The 19,261-nt window shown below is 42.1% G+C and overlaps 1 protein-coding gene across 3 annotated transcripts in view; it reads left to right on the plus strand.

Moving 5' to 3' along the window:
* mix23 (mitochondrial matrix import factor 23) overlaps positions 1 to 19,261 on the plus strand; it is a 119,936-nt gene that overhangs the window by 95,225 nt on the left and 5,450 nt on the right. The window contains exon 5 of one of the 3 annotated variants that reach the window (XM_077509371.1): positions 11,855 to 11,961. The exons of 1 other annotated variant lie outside the window; for it this stretch is intronic. In XM_077509371.1, coding sequence (XP_077365497.1) covers positions 11,855 to 11,961 — 107 coding nt within the window. Of the gene's footprint in view, positions 1 to 9,176; positions 10,130 to 11,854; positions 11,962 to 19,261 lie in introns of those variants that run through there. One more of the 3 variants, XM_077509370.1, reaches the window with a different exon arrangement.

A 19,261-nucleotide genomic window follows, 5' to 3' on the forward strand; every position in this document is an offset into this window, starting at 1 on the left:
ATATTTGGAGAGTCATTTATTTCCAAAAAATCTGCCCACTCCCTTCTAATAATTTTATCAAACTCTACGTCTTTCAGTAATGAGATGTTAAAACGCCATATCGGGGGGAGGTTTAAAGGTAGAGTCAATTTGTAGAGTGAGGGAGACTGGTGCATGATCACTTATAATTATAGAATGTATTTTTATAGCAGTTTTATCAACAATAGAATTATTTGTAAGGAAAAAATCAATTCTTGAGAATGATCGGTGCACAGCAGAGAAGAAAGTAAATTCCTTCTTAGTTGGGTTTTGAAGTCTCCAGCCATCGCTGAGGCCAAAATCCTCCATATATTCATCTATTACTTTAGCGGATCGTAATCGCCTTGTATATATCGTATTATTAGAACGATCTATTAACGGGTTCAAGACCGTGTTAAAATCACCTCCAATAATAATAGTAGAATTTGTTGCTAAATCGAGTAACCGAGAGAAAAATTCATGGAAAAAATCAGGGTCATCATTATTTGGGGCATATAAATTACCAATTGTATATACTTTATTAAATATAGTTACCTGGATAATAATATATCGGCCCTCTAAATCGGTTACTATATTATTTAGAGTAAAGAATAAATTCTTATGTATAAGTATAGAGACACCTCTTTGTCTACTATTATAGGAGGCAGAGTAAACTTGACTAAAATTTTTATCTATAAATAATTTTTCTTCTGATTTTTGTAAGTGGGTTTCTTGTAGGAGACAAATATCTGCCTTAAATTTTGAGAGATGGTCTAAAATTTTTATTCTTTTTGCCTGGGAGCGAGCGCCACACACATTCCAGGAGACCAGAACTAATTTCTGCATACAAGCAATATAGACTCAGTCTTATGTATACATCTATATAAGCTGCTTATTAATATTAACATATTGTAGGATAGCAAAAGAGTAATTAGGCAATTTATATAATTTATATAAAGAGAGAGATAGCAAGTAGATAAGTATAATAGTGAAGAAACGTGGGGGGAAGTGAGTGTGAAGGAAATCTGTGGGGGATTCAACATAACAATACACCAGTAAATGGTGACCTAAGCGAGATTATTATTATTATTATTAATTTATTTTTTTTAAGAATATATTTTTATATTATTATTATTATTATTATTATTACTATATAGCCTATGCATAATATAAATTCATATTCTATTTCGTAACCCATTATCCATACATATACATATACATACATATACATATACATATATATACATATATACACATATACATACACATACATATACATATACATACGTCAAATAATCACACAATGCTCGGCTCTACCAATTGTCAGTTAGAACAGCCAAGGGGTCGAGGTTGGGTTTCGGAATAGCTGGCCGTCGATATATAATTTATCAACGACCATCGAAGTCCGTTTACCCTCCTGTCTATTTTGTTTCATTATAGGAAACAGTACTTTTCGCCGCTCGTTTATCTCTCTTGGGAATTGATCATTCATCCCGAAAGATGTCCCTTTGAGCTCCCGTCCTTTACTTTTTACCAATTCTTTATGTTTAAAATGTTCGAACTTAGCAATAATAGGACGGGGCTTATTGCCCTTACGAGCTCCGAGCCGGTGTACACGGTGAAAAGAGATATTATTTACCGTCTCCTGTGGGATCTTTAGCGATGATGTCATGAATTTTTTTATCTCACTCTCTGGATTATCTGGAGAATTTTCGGATATACCTGAGAATATTAGATTTTCCCGCATACTACGGGATTGAACATCTAAGACCGTTTCCTTTAGCATTTTATTTTCCTTTTTAATCGTCTCCAACTCGGCTGTGACAGCGACGAGAGAGGAGCGTAGCTCGGAGTTATCGCATTGGAGATCGCTTACCTGTTGGCTAACGAATTCCAAACTTGCCTTTAATTCTTTGACGTCCTCGCGGATAAGACAGAGGACATCAAGTTTTTTATTTATGGAATCCAGCATACTCACCGATACGTCGGCGGTTGCTAAATCGTCCGTGTCTGTTGACGAGTCATTTTTCCTTTTTTTTTTTCGAAGGATTATCCCGACTAGCCGCCGGCTCATCCATCGCGCAGCTATAAAAATAATCGTCAATAAAACGTTCGAGGTCGTCCACACTGGATAATATTTCCGATCTTTCTTAGAAAAGAAAAAAATCGAATTTATCTAATCATTAAATTCGGGTTTAATTAGAAATATAAAGCTAATTCTATTTTAGCAGCAGAGCGCCGCCATGTTAGATTTTCCCAGTCTCGCTACCGGTCACGCGATAGTCACAGCATCTCGCGATGGGAAATGTAGTTCCTATGCCCCTGTGCCACGCCTTCCAAGTCAGCCACGCCACGCCTTCCAAGTCAGCCACGCCACGCCAAGTCTTCCAAGTCAGCCACGCTAAGTCTTCCAAGTCAGCCACGCCAAGTCTTCCAAGTCAGCCACGCCAAGTCTTCCAAGTCAGCCACTCCAAGTCTTCCAAGTCAGCCACGCCACGCCAAGTCTTCCAAGTCAGCCACGCTAAGTCTTCCAAGTCATCCACGCCACGCCGTCTTCCAAGTCATCCACGCCAAGTCTCCGCCATGATCAGTCTCCACTTCAAGCCATGTCTGCTCGCTTTCTGTCCTGTGCAGTCCTTCACCCTCATTATAAATAAAGTTCCTTACATCGTCCATCCTGTTTGTTTTCCTGCCTGTTTCCTCCGCTTTTGGGTCCATCCACCATACCCTTACCGTAACAGAATGCTCCCACCAACCAGGACCCAGCGGAAGCGCCAAGTCCCCGTCCCGGCTCCCCGCTGGCCTCAGGAGCCCGTCCCGGCTCCCCGCCGGCCTCAGGAGCCCGTCCCGGCTCCCCGCCGGCCTCTCGTCCCCGTTTCGGCGCCCCGCCGTCCTCAGGACCCCGTCCCGGCACCCCGCCGGCCTCAGGACCCCGTCCCGGCGCCCCGCCGGCTTCAGGTCCTGGTCCCGGCGCCCCGGCCGCCCTTGGATGATACGCCTGTGCCGCTGCTGCCGCTTCAGCCCCTGGCCTCTTCGCCTGTGCCGCTGCTGCCGCTTCAGCCCCTGGCCTCTTCACCTGTGCCGCTGCCGCCCCCGGACTCTACGCCTGTGCCGCTGACGCCCCCGGACTCTACGCCTGTGCCGCTACCGCCCCCGGACTCTACGCCTGTGCCGCTGCCGCCCCCGGCCGCAACACCTGTGCCGCTGCCGCCGCAGCCCCCGGCCGCAGCGCCTGTGCCGCTGCCGCCGCAGCCCCCGGCCGCAACGCCTGTGCTGCTGCCGCCGCAGCCCCCGGCCGCAACGCCTGTGCCGCTGCCGCCGCAGCCCCCGGCCGCAACGCCTGTGCCGCTGCCGCCGCAGCCCCCGGCCGCAACGTCTGTGCCGCTGCCGCCGCCGCCCCTGGCCGCAATGCCTGTGCCGCTGCCGCCGCCGCCCCTGGCCGCAACGCCTGTGCCGCTGCCGCCGCAGCCCCTGGCCGCAACGCCTGTGCCGCTGAAGCCCCTGGCCTCTCTGTCCCTGGCCGACGTAGCCCCTGGCCTCTCTGTCTCTGGCCGACGCAGCCCCTGGCCTCTCTGCTCCGGGGCGACGCAGCCCCTGGCGTCTCAGGTCTCCTTGTTGCGGCCAATTGGCATCTCGGGTCCCCTCGTCACGGTAGAGTCGCCGCGTTCTCCAGCTTCTTCGTCTCAGCCCCAGGTCAAGTCCCCAGCTTCCTCGTCTCAGCCCCAGGTCAAGTCCCCAGCTTCCTCGTCTCAGCCCCAGGTCAAGTCCCCAGCTTCCTCGTCTCAGCCCCAGGTCAAGTCCCCAGCTTCCTCGTCTCTGCCCCGGTCAAAGTCTCCGGGCCTGGGGTCCGCCCCAAGCAGTGCGGTCATGGTGGCCGATCCGGGACCTAGCGCCAGGCGGCGCAGAAGACGGGCCCACCACGGGGACCGGCCGTTGGCGAGCCACCCCAGTTTCAGCCCTCTGGGCCGATGATTATGCCTCCTCCTGGGCCGCCCCCGGATGCGGAGTTTATGGCTTTGTGTGAGGCCGTTTTTCGCCCCCTTGTGTCCTCCTATTCCTACCCTGGTTGAGGGCTATTTTTCTCCCGTTCCCGTCCCCGACCTCCCCGTTTTGGCTTGTTTATGTTTTAGGGACGTCTGGGAGCCGTCCCTTGGTGGGGGGGGGGGGTACTGCCACGTTTCAGTTTGTTTGGGGTTGGGTTTTTGTTATATTTTGGTGAGTGTTGGTTGTCTGGTGTTCTTGTGTGTTTTTCCCCAGTCTCGTTATCATTAACCTTGTCCACCTGCTTGTGTCTTCCCTTCCCCGTGTGTGTTGCTGATTGGTTCCCCCTGCCTGCTGTGTCTCCCAGGTGTGTCCTGTTAGTGTCATTAGTGTTGGTATATAGGGAGTGGTGTTTGTCTCACACGGGTGTGGGAGCATTGTTTGCATGTTGCATGTCACAGTGTTGTCTTTCTGCCAAGTCTGCCATTTCTGCCAAGTCTTCCACGCCATGCCAAGTCTTCAAATTCTTCCACGCCAAGTCTTCAAAGTCTTCCACGCCAAGTCTTCAAAGTCTTCCACGCCAAGTCTTCAAAGTCTTCCACGCCAAGTCTTCAGTCTTCCACGCCTTCCAAGTCTTCAAAGTCTTCCACGCCTTCCAAGTCTACAAAGTCTTCCACGCCAAGTCTTCAAAGTCTTCCACGCCAAGTCTTCAAAGTCTTCCACGCCAAGTCTTCAAAGTCTTCCACGCCTTCCAAGTCTTCAAAGTCATCCACGCCTTCCAAGTCTTCCGAGTCATCCACGCCTTCCAAGTCTTCCGAGTCATCCACGCCTTCCAAGTCTTCCGAGTCAACCATGCCTTCCAAGTCTTCCGAGTCATCCACGCCTTCCGAGTCATCCACGCCTTCCAAGTCTTCCAAGTCATCCACGTCTTCCACGCCACGCCAAGTCTTCCAAGTCTTCCAAGTCAGCCACACCAAGTCTTCCAAGTCAGCCACGCCAAGTCTTCCAAGCCAGCCACGCCAAGTCTTCCAAGTCAGCCACTCCAAGCCTTCCAAGTCAGCCACGCCACGCCAAGTCTTCCAAGTCATCCACGCCACGCCAAGTCTTCCAAGTCATCCATGCCACGCCGTCTTCCAAGTCATCCACGCCAAGTCTCCACCATGATCAGTCTCCACATCAAGCCATGTCTGCTCGCTTTCTGTCCTGTCCAGTCCTTCACCCTCATGATAAATAAAGTTCCTTACATCGTCCATCCTGTTTGTTTTGCTGCCTGTTTCCTCCGCTTTTGGGTCCATCCACCATACCCCTACCGTAACAGGAACGGATTAGGGCATTTACATGGAAAATGCGTCTCTACTTACAAATTTTTCTACTTAAGAACTTTCTTCCAGAACCAATTAATTTCGTAAGTAGAGGTACCACTGTACATGTCAAGTTTGGGATTTTTTGGAGCATGCACCAGGGAGTTATTAAGCATGTCCTTTTTCATTACGAAACGTGTTTACAATTTTTGTAAAAATACCGAGTGGGGTATTTTTTTTTCTGCCTCAAGGGCTCGGTGGCGCTGCATATATAACTGAATGTTGTCATAGAGATAACTTCAGGCTTTGACGATAAACATACATGTCAAGTTTGGGATTTTTTGGAGCATGTACCGGGGAGTTATCAAGCATATCCTTTTTCATTGCGAAACGTGTTTACAATTTTTGTAAAAATACCGTAAGCGGGGTATATTTTTTTTCATGCCTTAAGGGCTAGGTGGCGCTGCATATATAACTGAATGTTTTCATAGAGATACCCCTCAGGCCTTGACGATAAACATACATGTTAAGTTTGGGATTTTTTGGAGCATGTACCGGAGAGTTATTTCACATATCCTTTTTCAGTGCGAAACACAAATTTTGATGCCCCGCCCTCATCATATAGTATTTCGAAAAGTCAAGATTTTTCCCCCTGTCATTGGCTCAGGTCTTGACATGGTCCAGGTCAAGTCTTAACTCAGTCGGATGAAATGTGTAGGAGAAGTGGGCAAAAGTATGCCCCCTATAAATGTGCAAAAAATCATTCAAAAATTCGTAGCTCACTTCCTGTTCATTTTAGCATATGGGTCCAAGAGACTTTTTTTGTAGGTCTTGGGCTCCCTCATACACCGAAGAATTTCCAAAGAACTTGCTTAAACGTACAACCGGGGCTGCTTCGTTAAAAATTTCTAGGGGGCGCTATTGAGTCATTTTTGTAAAAATAGCGCAATCAACAATAAAATATTGCTCATTTTACCAGGCCAGATGTGTGTGCCAAGTTTCATGAGTTTCTGCGCATGTTTAGACCCTCAAAACTGGCGTTGTTTTCTTGGCGAACAGCGCTTAGCCACGCCCACAGCGATTCACGAAAACTCACAAACTTCGTGTTGTGACATCATGAAAGCCGAAACCCTCATCTGAGCAAATATGAGGTAGGTCCAGTTAACGTGTTTGGAGAAAAACGTAGAAGAAAAACAATTGCCACTAGGTGGCGCTATCATTAAGATGAAATATAAGTTCTTAGATGTCTTTAGAGCTGGTCTCTCATCAAATGTGTGAAATTTTGAGAAGATAGGATCATCTCGGTCAAGTTAATGCAACTTTTATTGTCACGAAAAATCTTCAGACTTTGCGGCACCGTAGCGGCCACGCCCTTTGGCGAAAAGTTACAATATTCGGTGTGGGGCATGATCAACATCTAAAGGCTTTTCTGACCAATTTTCAACTGGATCCCTTCAACGAGCTCAGCGCAGTAGCTAAAAACGTAAAGTATGACATTTATTGTTACCACTAGGTGGCGCTATATGTATAACTGAATTTTATCATATAGATGTTTTCAGGCCGTGACTATTACGTTGCCTGAGAAGTTTGAGATTTTTTTGGAGCTTGAACATGGGAGTTATTAAGCATTTGCTCTTTCTGGACAAATGAAATTTTAAAGGCAATATTTGATGCCCCGCCCCCATCATATAGTATTTCGAAAGGCAAGACTATTTGCCCAGTTGTTCTCTCAGGTCTTGAGATGATAAATGCCAAGTTTGAAGTCAATTGGATGAAAAATGTTTGCAGAGGGGGAAAAAGCATGACCACAGTGAATGTGCCAAAAGAGGCCAAAATTGGACATTAAAAAATTCATAGCTCACTTCCTGTACATTTTAGCTACATGGTCCCAATAGACTTTTTTTTTTTGTGCGTCTCAGGGTGCTACACGTGCCTGCCAATTTTCATTGCTCTAGCTCAAATGTGCCGGGCTTGGTTTTTATTTTTCTACGCTAGGGGGCGCTATAGAGTCGCGTTGTTATGACGACTTCATAATATCAAATTTTTCGCCGGGCCTGAAGAGTGTGCGAAGTTCGGTGAGTTTTCGTGAATGTTTAGGTACCCAAAATTGCGATCGTTTGCGGAGAATAAAGAAGAAGAAGAAGAAGAAGAAGAATTTTTACAAAAACAATAGGTACCTCGCAGCGGTCGCTGCTCGGGCCCTAATTAAACAAACCGTAGTTTAAGTTGTATGTAAAATAATGACATCTAGGACGATGATTCCCAGTACAAGTTGCATTGCTCATCTGAGGACTGCTTGTGAAATTACAAATGTATATGGTTTGATTGTGGCCGGCTGATTAATTAGTCCGACATTACAATTTATTTTATTTTTTTTTTTTAACTTAACTCCAAAATCATCTCGCGGGCCGGATTAAACTCATTTGCGGGCCTGATCCCGCAGGCCGTATGTTTGACACCCCTGCTGTACAGTATATCATTGTGCGGAATAAAAATACCTACCAGACGTTCTACTGTACCATACGATATACTGTAACCCTCTGTCGTATGCAGTGGTTCTTTGTGATACGAGTAACCCAACCATAAACCACTACTTGTTATAGCTTCTTGTTCTTGTTTTTCTTGTTGACTGTGCATTGTGCATGGATTTTGCAACTCGACACCTCAAATTTCCCTGTCAAGGATTAATAAAGCATCTATCTATCTATCTGTCTGTCACAATAATCATATCGCTCTTTCGAGTGAAGTGTTAATGTTAGATTTATTTATTTTTTTGGTCTGTTGTCAAGCAAGCCTTTTATCACAGTTTAGCAAAAACAGGAAGAAACCAAAAAACAAACAAAAAAGGGTTTTCATATAAAATAAAAATTTGCAAACAAAAAAAAAACATTTCAAACATGGATTTGTATTTTAATAAAATCTTTTGCAAGCATTTTTTTCGTTTTGTTTGCGAATCTGTTTTTTGGTTGCGAATCTGTTTTTTGGTTGCGGATCTGTTTTTTGATTGAAACCTGTTTTTTGGTTGCGAATCTTTTTCTGTGTTGTGTGGGCGGGGTCCTCCGTTCAACCGATGATAGAAGCCTTGTCATTGGTCAGCTTGGAAGCCGCTGCGACAACTTTCATTGGTCAGATAGGAATGGGGGTGTGACAATGTTCGTCTGACTATTTCCTGGTTCATTTTGTCCAGTCGCCGCCAGCATCGAGGTAAATATGACACCCCCCACTTCTAGTTTTCCGTTTTGTTTATCTGACATTTATCTAAAAGCAACCCTTGATCTATCGTTTATCCGGTGATTTGTTCTAACCATTACAATTAACGTGATCACTCACTCAGCATTGCTTAGCCATGTTAGCTAGCTAGGTAACTGATGGTCCGATACATGAGTCAGTCATGAAGCTATGTTGTTGGCAGTCAAAACACAAATATACGGCTAATTTGGGATAGCTGTTAGGATGAAGTTTTGTTGTTGTTTTTTATACTCATAAAGAAACCTTTGCATTTGTTTCACATACAGGCAGGGCTGGGAATCGAATTTATTTACACTAGCTGCTTCCCCTAAATCTTGGATGTTTGAAGTAGAGATTAAATTCGTGATAATTCTGTGATTATTATTTATTGGTCCTGGGTGTTTACTGTATGAGTCAGATTGAAACAGAAGGGGAATCTGAGTTGTAGGTGTACTTTTGCAATTACACTGATTAGATTTTTTCTTTTAGAGTGCGAGCAGACCAAGGGGTAGAAAATGTAGACATAGCGAGATGCATGTTTACTGTAAGAGGAGCAGGCCAGGGCAGTTTTATTGCTGGTAAAAGCGTACATAACCAGAGGAAAAAACTTTATATGAGTAAAAGTTCTTGGAGTTACTGTAGCTTTCATAAATGTATTTGATATTACAGATCCAGCAAGCTGAAGAGACACTACCTTTGGACCATCACGGTGAACACGGGATCGTTATACCTGACATCCACTGTCGTTTACCTGAGGAAAGACTTGTTGCTTTACGGCAAATCAATCCAAACAAGGAGTCCTTGAGTTTTGGTCGCGTCATTTATTTGCAGACTCTCAATGTTGCTTCTAGTGCTAGTGTCTCGCGGCCCAAAGGGTCATTTAAATTTATGTAAAAAATGAAAATAAATTCCTGTGTAAAACAGTTTGACTTTTATTTCATAAAAAAAAGCATGCATATGAACTAACAACCAGTCAATTATTCAGCATTTTATAGATTTTATACAGACATTTTTCTCAAGAAATGATTGGCCTGCCAACAAGACATCAAGAAAGCTCAGAAAATGAACTGTTAAACTTAAAACAAACATTTTGGTAGTTACAGCCTGTAATTACTAAAAAAAAATGAAATGGATGTGATTTTTTTTTTTTTTGCCCTTTCAAGTACACTGTGTCAAATCTGGCATCAAAGGTGATAGCAGTCAGTAGATGTGATTTAAAGGAATGGTAATCACTCATATGAGCAGTTGGAAATGTAATGGTGTTTGTGCAGGGGGTAACATAATGTGTGACCTGGCATTTGTACCTCACAATTGTGGTCAAAGTTTATTGATATTTTAAATTTCTCTTTGTCTGACATAAGCAGGTGCTTGTGGCCCTGCTCAGTTATCCACAGCATCACCTCATGAAGAGAGGTGACCAACCACCAACTTCATCTTCTGCATCTAAAAAGTAAAGAAAAGTGTGCTTGAATTAAGTACCAAACATGTAAAAAAAATAATTCTGACAAAGTTATGTTTGACACATGTTTTGAACATTATTGAAACAGGAAAACTACAATGAAACAATCACAGGAACTAAATGTATTTATATTACGTAATCTGTCACTTCCTCTGTATTTCAAACACCCAAGACATAATAAATGTAGCAGAGGCTACTATTTCAATGACCAGAACTTCTCATAAGTGATTAATAATTACCATTTTATTAATGTAATGATGTAATGTAATAAAATAATCATGAATAAGCATAATAACAGCTATCTCAGCAGGCCGTTTATTTGGGCCGTTTCTCGTACCAACAAAACATCACGATTCATGACTAGACTAACCAAAATCAAACGGTTACGTGGCCTGGATCCTAGTAGTAGCAGTGTCACCGCTTTGACGGTGCATGAGTTCCCCCTCTTTTTCAACCTGACTCGTACAGTAAACAACCAGGACCAATAAATAATAATCACAGAATTATCACGAATTTAATCTCTACTTCAAACATCCAAGATTTAGGGGAAGCAGCTAGTGTAAATAAATTCGATTCCCAGCCCTGCCTGTATGTGAAACAAATGCAAAGGTTTCTTTATGAGTATAAAAAAACAAAAACAAAACTTCATCCTAACAGCTATCCCAAATTAGCCGTATATTTGTGTTTTGACTGCCAACAACATAGCTTCATGACTGACTCATGTATCGGACCATCAGTTACCTAGCTAGCTAACATGGCTAAGCAATGCTGAGTGAGTGAGTGATTACGTTAATTGTAATGGTTAGAACAAATCACCGGATAAACGATAGATCAAGGGTTGCTTTTAGATAAATGTCAGATAAACAAAACGGAAAACTAGAAGTGGGGGGTGTCATATTTACCTCGATGCTGGCGGCGACTGGACAAAATGAACCAGGAAATAGTCAGACGAACATTGTCACACCCCCATTCCTATCTGACCAATGAAAGTTGTCGCAGCGGCTTCCAAGCTGACCAATGACGAGGCTTCTATCATCGGTTGAACGGAGGACCCCGCCCACACAACACAGAAAAAGATTCGCAACCAAAAAACAGGTTTCAATCAAAAAACAGATCCGCAACCAAAAAACAGATTCGCAACCGAAAAACAGATTCGCAAACAAAACGAAAAAAATACTTGCAAAAGATTTTATTAAAATACAAATCCATGTTTGAAATGTTTTTTTTTGTTTGCAAATTTTTATTTGTTATGAAAACCCTTTTTTGTTTGATTAAAATTTATTTGAGGTTGCAAATCCCCTTTTTGTTTGATTGAATTTTTTTTTTGATTGCAAATCCCCTTTTTGTTTGATTGAAAATTTTTTTTGATTGCAAATTCCTTTTTTGTTTGATTGAAAATAAAGACACAAATTTCTCTCCATAGAAACCTAGCAACTCGATTATCAAACAGCACCAGATTGGGTCAAATGCACAACACCAATCATGAGCATCCAAATAGAGTTCTTTTGTTCCTTTCGATCAATGGTACAAAAAAAGGAAGTAGAAACATAGATATCGACTAGAGTGAGAAATCAATGTCAAAGTTAGGGTGGCCAGACGTCTGGACTTAGGGATGACTCTTAATTTTCAGTGATGCGTCAGGCGTCATGCGCAACCCTTAAGCCTAATTTATGCCTCCACGTTTGCTCTCGCAATGATGACCGCCGTAGATCACATGATCTACGGCGTTCATGAATTTTAAGTGCCGCGTCGCTCGTGGCCGGCTGCGGTACACGCGTCGCCAATCCTTGAACGCCGTAGATGGCGGGGCGTAGCTCGTTTCTGATTGGTCCGTTCAATTGCGTTTTCTCTTTTTTTTTCTCTCTCTCTCTCCCGGCCCCCCGCCTAGATAGTTTCCGTGAAGGCAACTGGCGGCGCAAATCGACTTCCTGCTCGGAGACCACGGCTGTGCATGTGGATATGTGCCTGGGACGAGAGGCGGAAAACAACAATAACGTAAAATTTTTTTTAAAAAAACGTGTTCGCTAAGCGCAAGGCTATTGTGTTTTGGCAAGTTTACGGCCGACACCGGTGCAAATTGGCAATAATTAATTGCCACGGTGATGAACTTACTCTCCCCCCGGCTTTGTTTTGTGTTTCTGAATTAAATTGAACTTCCTGAATCCGTCATAAAATGCAGAGGAATCGCCACTCTGTGGCGTCCCAGCCATAGCGACAGCGGGACTTGGTGTGAAACTCCAGCAGACACAGATGTGTATTGCGCACAAGTCGGAAGGCAAACGCACGAGCGGAGCTACGCCGTAACGCCTCCGCGCGAGCCTCTCGCAGAAGCATACTGAGGCCTTTAACCGGACGCTGATTTGTGCGCCTTTTCAACCCCCCCCCAACACACACACACACACACACACACACACGCACACCCCCACACCCACACGTGCACTGACAGTTTTCTTTTAGAGGGAGCGTTGTCTTCGCACATTACAGTCAATCAAAATATTAAATCAGGGGTGTCCAAACTTTTTCATTTGAGGGCCACATACAGAAAATCAGAAGGACGCAACGGCCATATAATGTTATGAAGAGAAATTGTTTTTAGTCCTAAAAATTGTACAAATAATTTATTTGTGCTTTTGCATATTTAGAAAAATGCTACAGTATATAAACCAATTTATTTGTAATATGGCAGTTAGGGTTATTTTTTTAAGTTTTGGAATTTTTCATTTTAGTTAGTTTTTATTAGCTTTCAGGGTGGTTCTGTTAGTTATTATTAGTTTAGTTCTTTAAAAAATGCTTAGTTTTAGTTTAGTTTGTTAGTTTCAGTATTAGTATTAGTTTTTTTTATTTTATGTGTATTACTTGTGCGCAATATTTAAAAAAACAGCATGGGCGCAACGTCATCTCAAGGTGCTTTTCTATTGGCTGCTGCTAGATGACGTCACTTCTGTGTGACGTATTTTCAAACGTCATTATTCCGGTTTATATCAAAACAAATCTACTAAAAATCACATTAAAATCATCCCCAAAGGCTCATGGATTAAATTAATTACAGTCTTCCCTCGTTATAACGCGGTTCACTTTTCGCGGTCTCGCTGTATCGCGGATTTTTTTTCAAGTGCAATTTTGCATATTTTTTTACAGTAATATACCCATTTTATAAAATTTATGAAGGTTTGAACATTGTCAATGTTTGAACAAGAGAGAAATGTGAGAACATGTAAATGCCTCAATGAGAAAAGTGTATAAATTGTGCGGTCGGGGATTTAAGAGCCTTAAAACATTTATAAGAGTTGTAAAACATAAAGCTAACTACTTCGCGGATTCCATTTATTGCGGGTATTTTTTGGAACCTAACCCCAGCGGAAAACGGGGGAACAGAGATCCAGAGAGTGAGATAAAAAAATTCATGACATCATCGCTAAAGATCCCACAGGAGACGGTAAATAATATCTCTTTTCACCGTGTACACCGGCTCGGAGCTCGTAAGGGCAATAAGCCCCGTCCTATTATTGCTAAGTTCGAACATTTTAAACATAAAGAATTGGTAAAAAGTAAAGGACGGGAGCTCAAAGGGACATCTTTCGGGATGAATGATCAATTCCCAAGAGAGATAAACGAGCGGCGAAAAGTACTGTTTCCTATAATGAAACAAAATAGACAGGAGGGTAAACGGACTTCGATGGTCGTTGATAAATTATATATCGACGGCCAGCTATTCCGAAACCCAACCTCGACCCCTTGGCTGTTCTAACTGACAATTGGTAGAGCCGAGCATTGTGTGATTATTTGACGTATGTATATGTATATGTATGTGTATGTATATGTGTATATATGTATATATATGTATATGTATATGTATGTATATGTATATGTATGGATAATGGGTTACGAAATAGAATATGAATTTATATTACGCATAGGCTATATAGTAATAATAATAATAATAATAATAATAATAATAATAATATAAAAATATATTCTTAAAAAAAATAAATTAATAATAATAATAATAATCTCGCTTAGGTCACCATTTACTGGTGTATTGTTATGTTGAATCCCCCACAGATTTCCTTCACACTCACTTCCCCCCACGTTTCTTCACTATTATACTTATCTACTTGCTATCTCTCTCTTTATATAAATTATATAAATTGCCTAATTACTCTTTTGCTATCCTACAATATGTTAATATTAATAAGCAGCTTATATAGATGTATACATAAGACTGAGTCTATATTGCTTGTATGCAGAAATTAGTTCTGGTCTCCTGGAATGTGTGTGGCGCTCGCTCCCAGGCAAAAAGAATAAAAATTTTAGACCATCTCTCAAAATTTAAGGCAGATATTTGTCTCCTACAAGAAACCCACTTACAAAAATCAGAAGAAAAATTATTTATAGATAAAAATTTTAGTCAAGTTTACTCTGCCTCCTATAATAGTAGACAAAGAGGTGTCTCTATACTTATACATAAGAATTTATTCTTTACTCTAAATAATATAGTAACAGATTTAGAGGGCCGATATATTATTATCCAGGTAACTATATTTAATAAAGTATATACAATTGGTAATTTATATGCCCCAAATAATGATGACCCTGATTTTTTCCATGAATTTTTCTCTCGGTTACTCGATTTAGCAACAAATTCTACTATTATTATTGGAGGTGATTTTAACACGGTCTTGAACCCGTTAATAGATCGTTCTAATAATACGATATATACAAGGCGATTACGATCCGCTAAAGTAATAGATGAATATATGGAGGATTTTGGCCTCAGCGATGGCTGGAGACTTCAAAACCCAACTAAGAAGGAATTTACTTTCTTCTCTGCTGTGCACCGATCATTCTCAAGAATTGATTTTTTCCTTACAAATAATTCTATTGTTGATAAAACTGCTATAAAAATACATTCTATAATTATAAGTGATCATGCACCAGTCTCCCTCACTCTACAAATTGACTCTACCTTTAAACCTCCCCCGATATGGCGTTTTAACATCTCATTACTGAAAGACGTAGAGTTTGATAAAATTATTAGAAGGGAGTGGGCAGATTTTTTGGAAATAAATGACTCTCCAAATATATCTCCATCTCTTCTCTGGGAAGCAGGGAAAGCGGTAATTAGAGGGAAAATTATATCATATTCAACTTATAAAAAGAAACAGGATAAAAAATTAGAAAAATACCTGGAAGATAAAATTAAACAACTAACGGATGAATATGTATTAAACCCAAATAATCAAATATGGATAGAACTACAGAATATAAAAATACAGTTAGATAACATGTTATCTAAAAAGACAGAGTTTATAATACAACAGTTGAGATATAATAATTTTGAACATAATAATAAATCAGGTAAATTCCTGGCAAATCAACTTCAACGGAATCGGGAAAAATCTCTTATAACGGCTATTAAAGATATAAATGGTGAATGCACACAATCACCAGAAGAAATTAACCATATTTTTTATAACTATTATCGAAATCTATACACAGAAATTAATAGACCTAACCCTGAATATATTGAGGAATTCCTAAACAGCTTAAATATACCTCAGTTATCTATTGAACATAAAGATATTCTCGATACCCCGCTTACTATAGATGAGTTGTATCGTGCTTTAGACAGTATACCTAATGGCAGAGCACCTGGTCCAGACGGCTTTCCGGCTATATTTTTTAAACATTTCTGGTTAATGTTTGCTCCATTATTTCTAAGAGTAGTAACTGAAATTAAAAGTAAAGGTGATATACGTCAAGATATGAATATAGCAGCAATTAAACTTTTATTAAAGCCAGAAAAAGACCCTACCCTCCCGTCAAGTTACCGACCGATATCACTAATTAATACCGATATTAAAATTATCGCTAAGGCCTTGGCATCTCGATTAGAGACGGTAATCTCGACAATTATTCATAGTGATCAAACAGGTTTTATTAAAGGTCGTCATTCTACTAATAATATTAGAAGACTCTTTAACTTGATTAGTATGTCACAGCGGTATGATAAAAAGGCAGTTGTTATTTCGCTGGATGCAGAAAAAGCATTCGATAAAGTTAACTGGTCCTTCCTCTTTGCTGTCTTAAATAAATTCGGCTTCGGGGAGTCATTCATTCAATGGGTCTCAATATTATATGATTCTCCTAAAGCTACAGTTACTACTAATGGGATAACATCACAGAGTTTTACTTTACAAAGGGGAACAAGACAAGGGTGCCCAATGTCTCCTTTATTATTTGCTATATTTATTGAGCCGCTTGCATTAGCTATACGTCAGGATAGACGGATCCAAGGAATCCACTCCGGGACAATAGAACATAAAATTAATCTATATGCCGATGATATATTACTCTATTTAGAAGAACCTGCTATCTCGCTAGGGGAAGCATTTAAATTAATAACTAAATTCTCTCACTTATCAGATTACTCTATTAACTGGACAAAATCAACATTATTACCTATTACAGAAAATTCATGGAATCCTACAAGTCAGGATCCACACTACTCCTTTCCTACAGGTAATTTAAAATACTTAGGTGTTAAAATTTCACCTAAAATAACTGAATTAACTTCTTTAAATATTTCACCATTATTGGATAGTATCCGTAGTGACCTGGAGCGCTGGAATAATCTTCCGATCTCTTTAATAGGACGGATAGCTACTATAAAAATGAAAGTTTTACCAAAGATTAATTATTTATTTTCAATGATTCCATTTAAACCTACGTCTAACTGGTTCCAATCGCTGGACTCTGCTATCATAAAATTCTATTGGAATAAAAAAAAAGCCAAAATTAGTCTATCTACTCTTCAGGAAAGTAAATCTAAAGGAGGTTTAGAGGCACCAAACTTTATGTACTATTATTTAGCTAATCAACTACAATATCTTGTGCTATGGACACAACCCAACAGAGATACTAACTGTTGGTTGGAATTGGAGCAGAAGGATTGTAATAATCTTAGACTGTCAGATTTACTCTTTATTACAAAATCAATAAGACGACATAATTGTTTTAAAAACCCAATGATAGCCGCCACCCTGACTGCCTGGTGGAAGGCATTAGAAATTACAAACTCCCAATTGGCGCCCTGTGGGCTCTCTCCCATTTGGCATAACCCCGACTTTCAACTTAATAATCAGTCGTTCCATTTAAGCCTATGGGAGCAGAAAGGAATTACACACCTTCATCATCTTTTCTCAGATAATAAGTTTATATCGTATACAAACTTGGTCCAGAAATATGAAATAAAAAAGGGAAATTTCTTACATTATCTGCAAGTTAAAAATATGGTTAAGAAACAAATCCCAACACTTCAGGATACGCTCCAACTGCCTGTCTTAGCTAAAGATATTATAAAGCTTTCTCCAACAACAATAAAGAAAATATCAAAAATATATGTTATTTTTATACACAAATAAAACGTATTTACCGACTTTAAAATGGGAAAAAGACTTGTCTATAGTTCCGGAACCAGACTTTTGGACCCAAATCTGTGAAAATGTATTTAAAATGACCAAACAGACAAATTTGCAACTTATCCAATATAAGATACTTCATAGAACATATATTACACAATATATGATGAAAAAAATGGGACTCTCTGACTCCGACATTTGTCTCCAGTGCTCACAAAACACTGCCGATACTTATCTTCAGGCTTTATGGTCATGTACTCCAGTGCTGCATTTCTGGACTAAAATCTTGGAAAAGCTCGCTGATATATTAAACTGTAGGCTTCCTTTATCTCCAAGATTGTGTTTACTAGGTGACTTAACAATAACTGAGCTACCATGTAAACAATCTCAATCTATATTTATAGCCCTTACTATTGCTAAAAAAATAATCCTTGTCAATTGGAAAAATAAACAATCTCTAAATATCGACCACTGGTTAAACTTACTAATAAATTATATCTCAATGGAAAAAATCTCTGCCTTAAATAAAAATCAAGTATCAAGATTTAAACAAATATGGTCTATGTACATAGAATATTTTAATCTCAATTTGGCAACTTAATCCTGCCAAGATTCTGCCTGTTAACGAGAGCCACCACATCGTTACAACTTCTGTTTTCGCTGCTTCTGTATTTGGTATTTTGTATCTGATTGTTTTTATTTTTATATAGTCAGGAACCTAGTTGCTGCTAGTGGGCTCGAGCATACCACACTATACGACACTATACTCAATAACTCCTTAAGATCTATTTCTAGTGGGCACTAAGCATCAACACTTGGTGTTACTGCATGCTAATTAGTCAATTTTCTTGACGCCGTCCCCTGTGGTCGGGCGGGGGTGGTTCTGCCCCCGCCCCCCCCCCCCCCCTCCCGTTGTCTGCTCGGTGGCGGTTGCGGTCTTGGCCGCTCCCTGGGCCCCCTGTGGGGTGCGGTGTTGGGGTGCTTCCCCTGGTGCCCGGGGCGGTGCCGTCCCGGCGCGGTCCGCTGCTCCGTGCCCGGCGGCGCGGTTCGGGGTGGGTGGGCCTCCGGTGTGCCCCGTGGTTCCCTCTCCCCTCCCCCTTCCTCCCCCCCGTCGCCTCTCCCTCCTCGCCTCCTCCCGCCCATCCTCCTCTGCCTCCCGGTCCCTTTTCCCTTGTCGCCCTCCCTCCTCCTCCCCCCCCCCCCCCCCCCCCCGCCTCCTGCCCTGCAGCCGCCCTTTCGCCTTCTTGTCGTCTTCTCCCCGCTCCCCCCCCCCCCCCCATTCCCTGTCTGCCCTGCGGCCCCTCCCCCTCCCTCTCCCTGGGCCTGGGGCTCCCTCCCCGGCCCGGGCGTCGGGCTCCGGGGGCCGGGCGAGGGTTTGGGGCCTGCCCCACTCCGGTATAACTCCTGGCGCCCCGGGCGGGCTCCGGTGGCCGGTGGGCTGTTCGGTAGCCCTGCTGCGCTGGCTGTCCGCCCATTGTGGTGCCGGGTGGACGAGGTGGGGGGCGGGTGGGGGTGGGGGTGCTGGGGGGCGGGCGTGCCACCTACACCCGCCGGGTCGGGTGAGGCCCCGCTGGTCGCTCCTCTTACTCACTTCACTAGCTTGCACTATACACTTTGTAAATATACACATAGGGCACACAACACATTTCTTGGTGGGGTGGGGAAGGGTGGAAACACCGTCTTCACCCTTCAACTCCCCTCCAATTTTAATGCACCTCACGTCCAAGGGGAGGGGTGAGTTGGGGCGGGGAGCCATCAGAGGGGATGGACTGCAGTGCCTGGCAGCGCTGTGGTCCCCCCCATTTGTGTCCCTGCCCCACCACTTTGTCCCTCCATTCCCTTTTTTAATGCACCACACATATACATATTCATTT

The sequence above is a fragment of the Festucalex cinctus genome, chromosome 20, assembly GCF_051991245.1.
Source record: "Festucalex cinctus isolate MCC-2025b chromosome 20, RoL_Fcin_1.0, whole genome shotgun sequence".
NCBI lineage: Eukaryota > Metazoa > Chordata > Actinopteri > Syngnathiformes > Syngnathidae > Festucalex > Festucalex cinctus.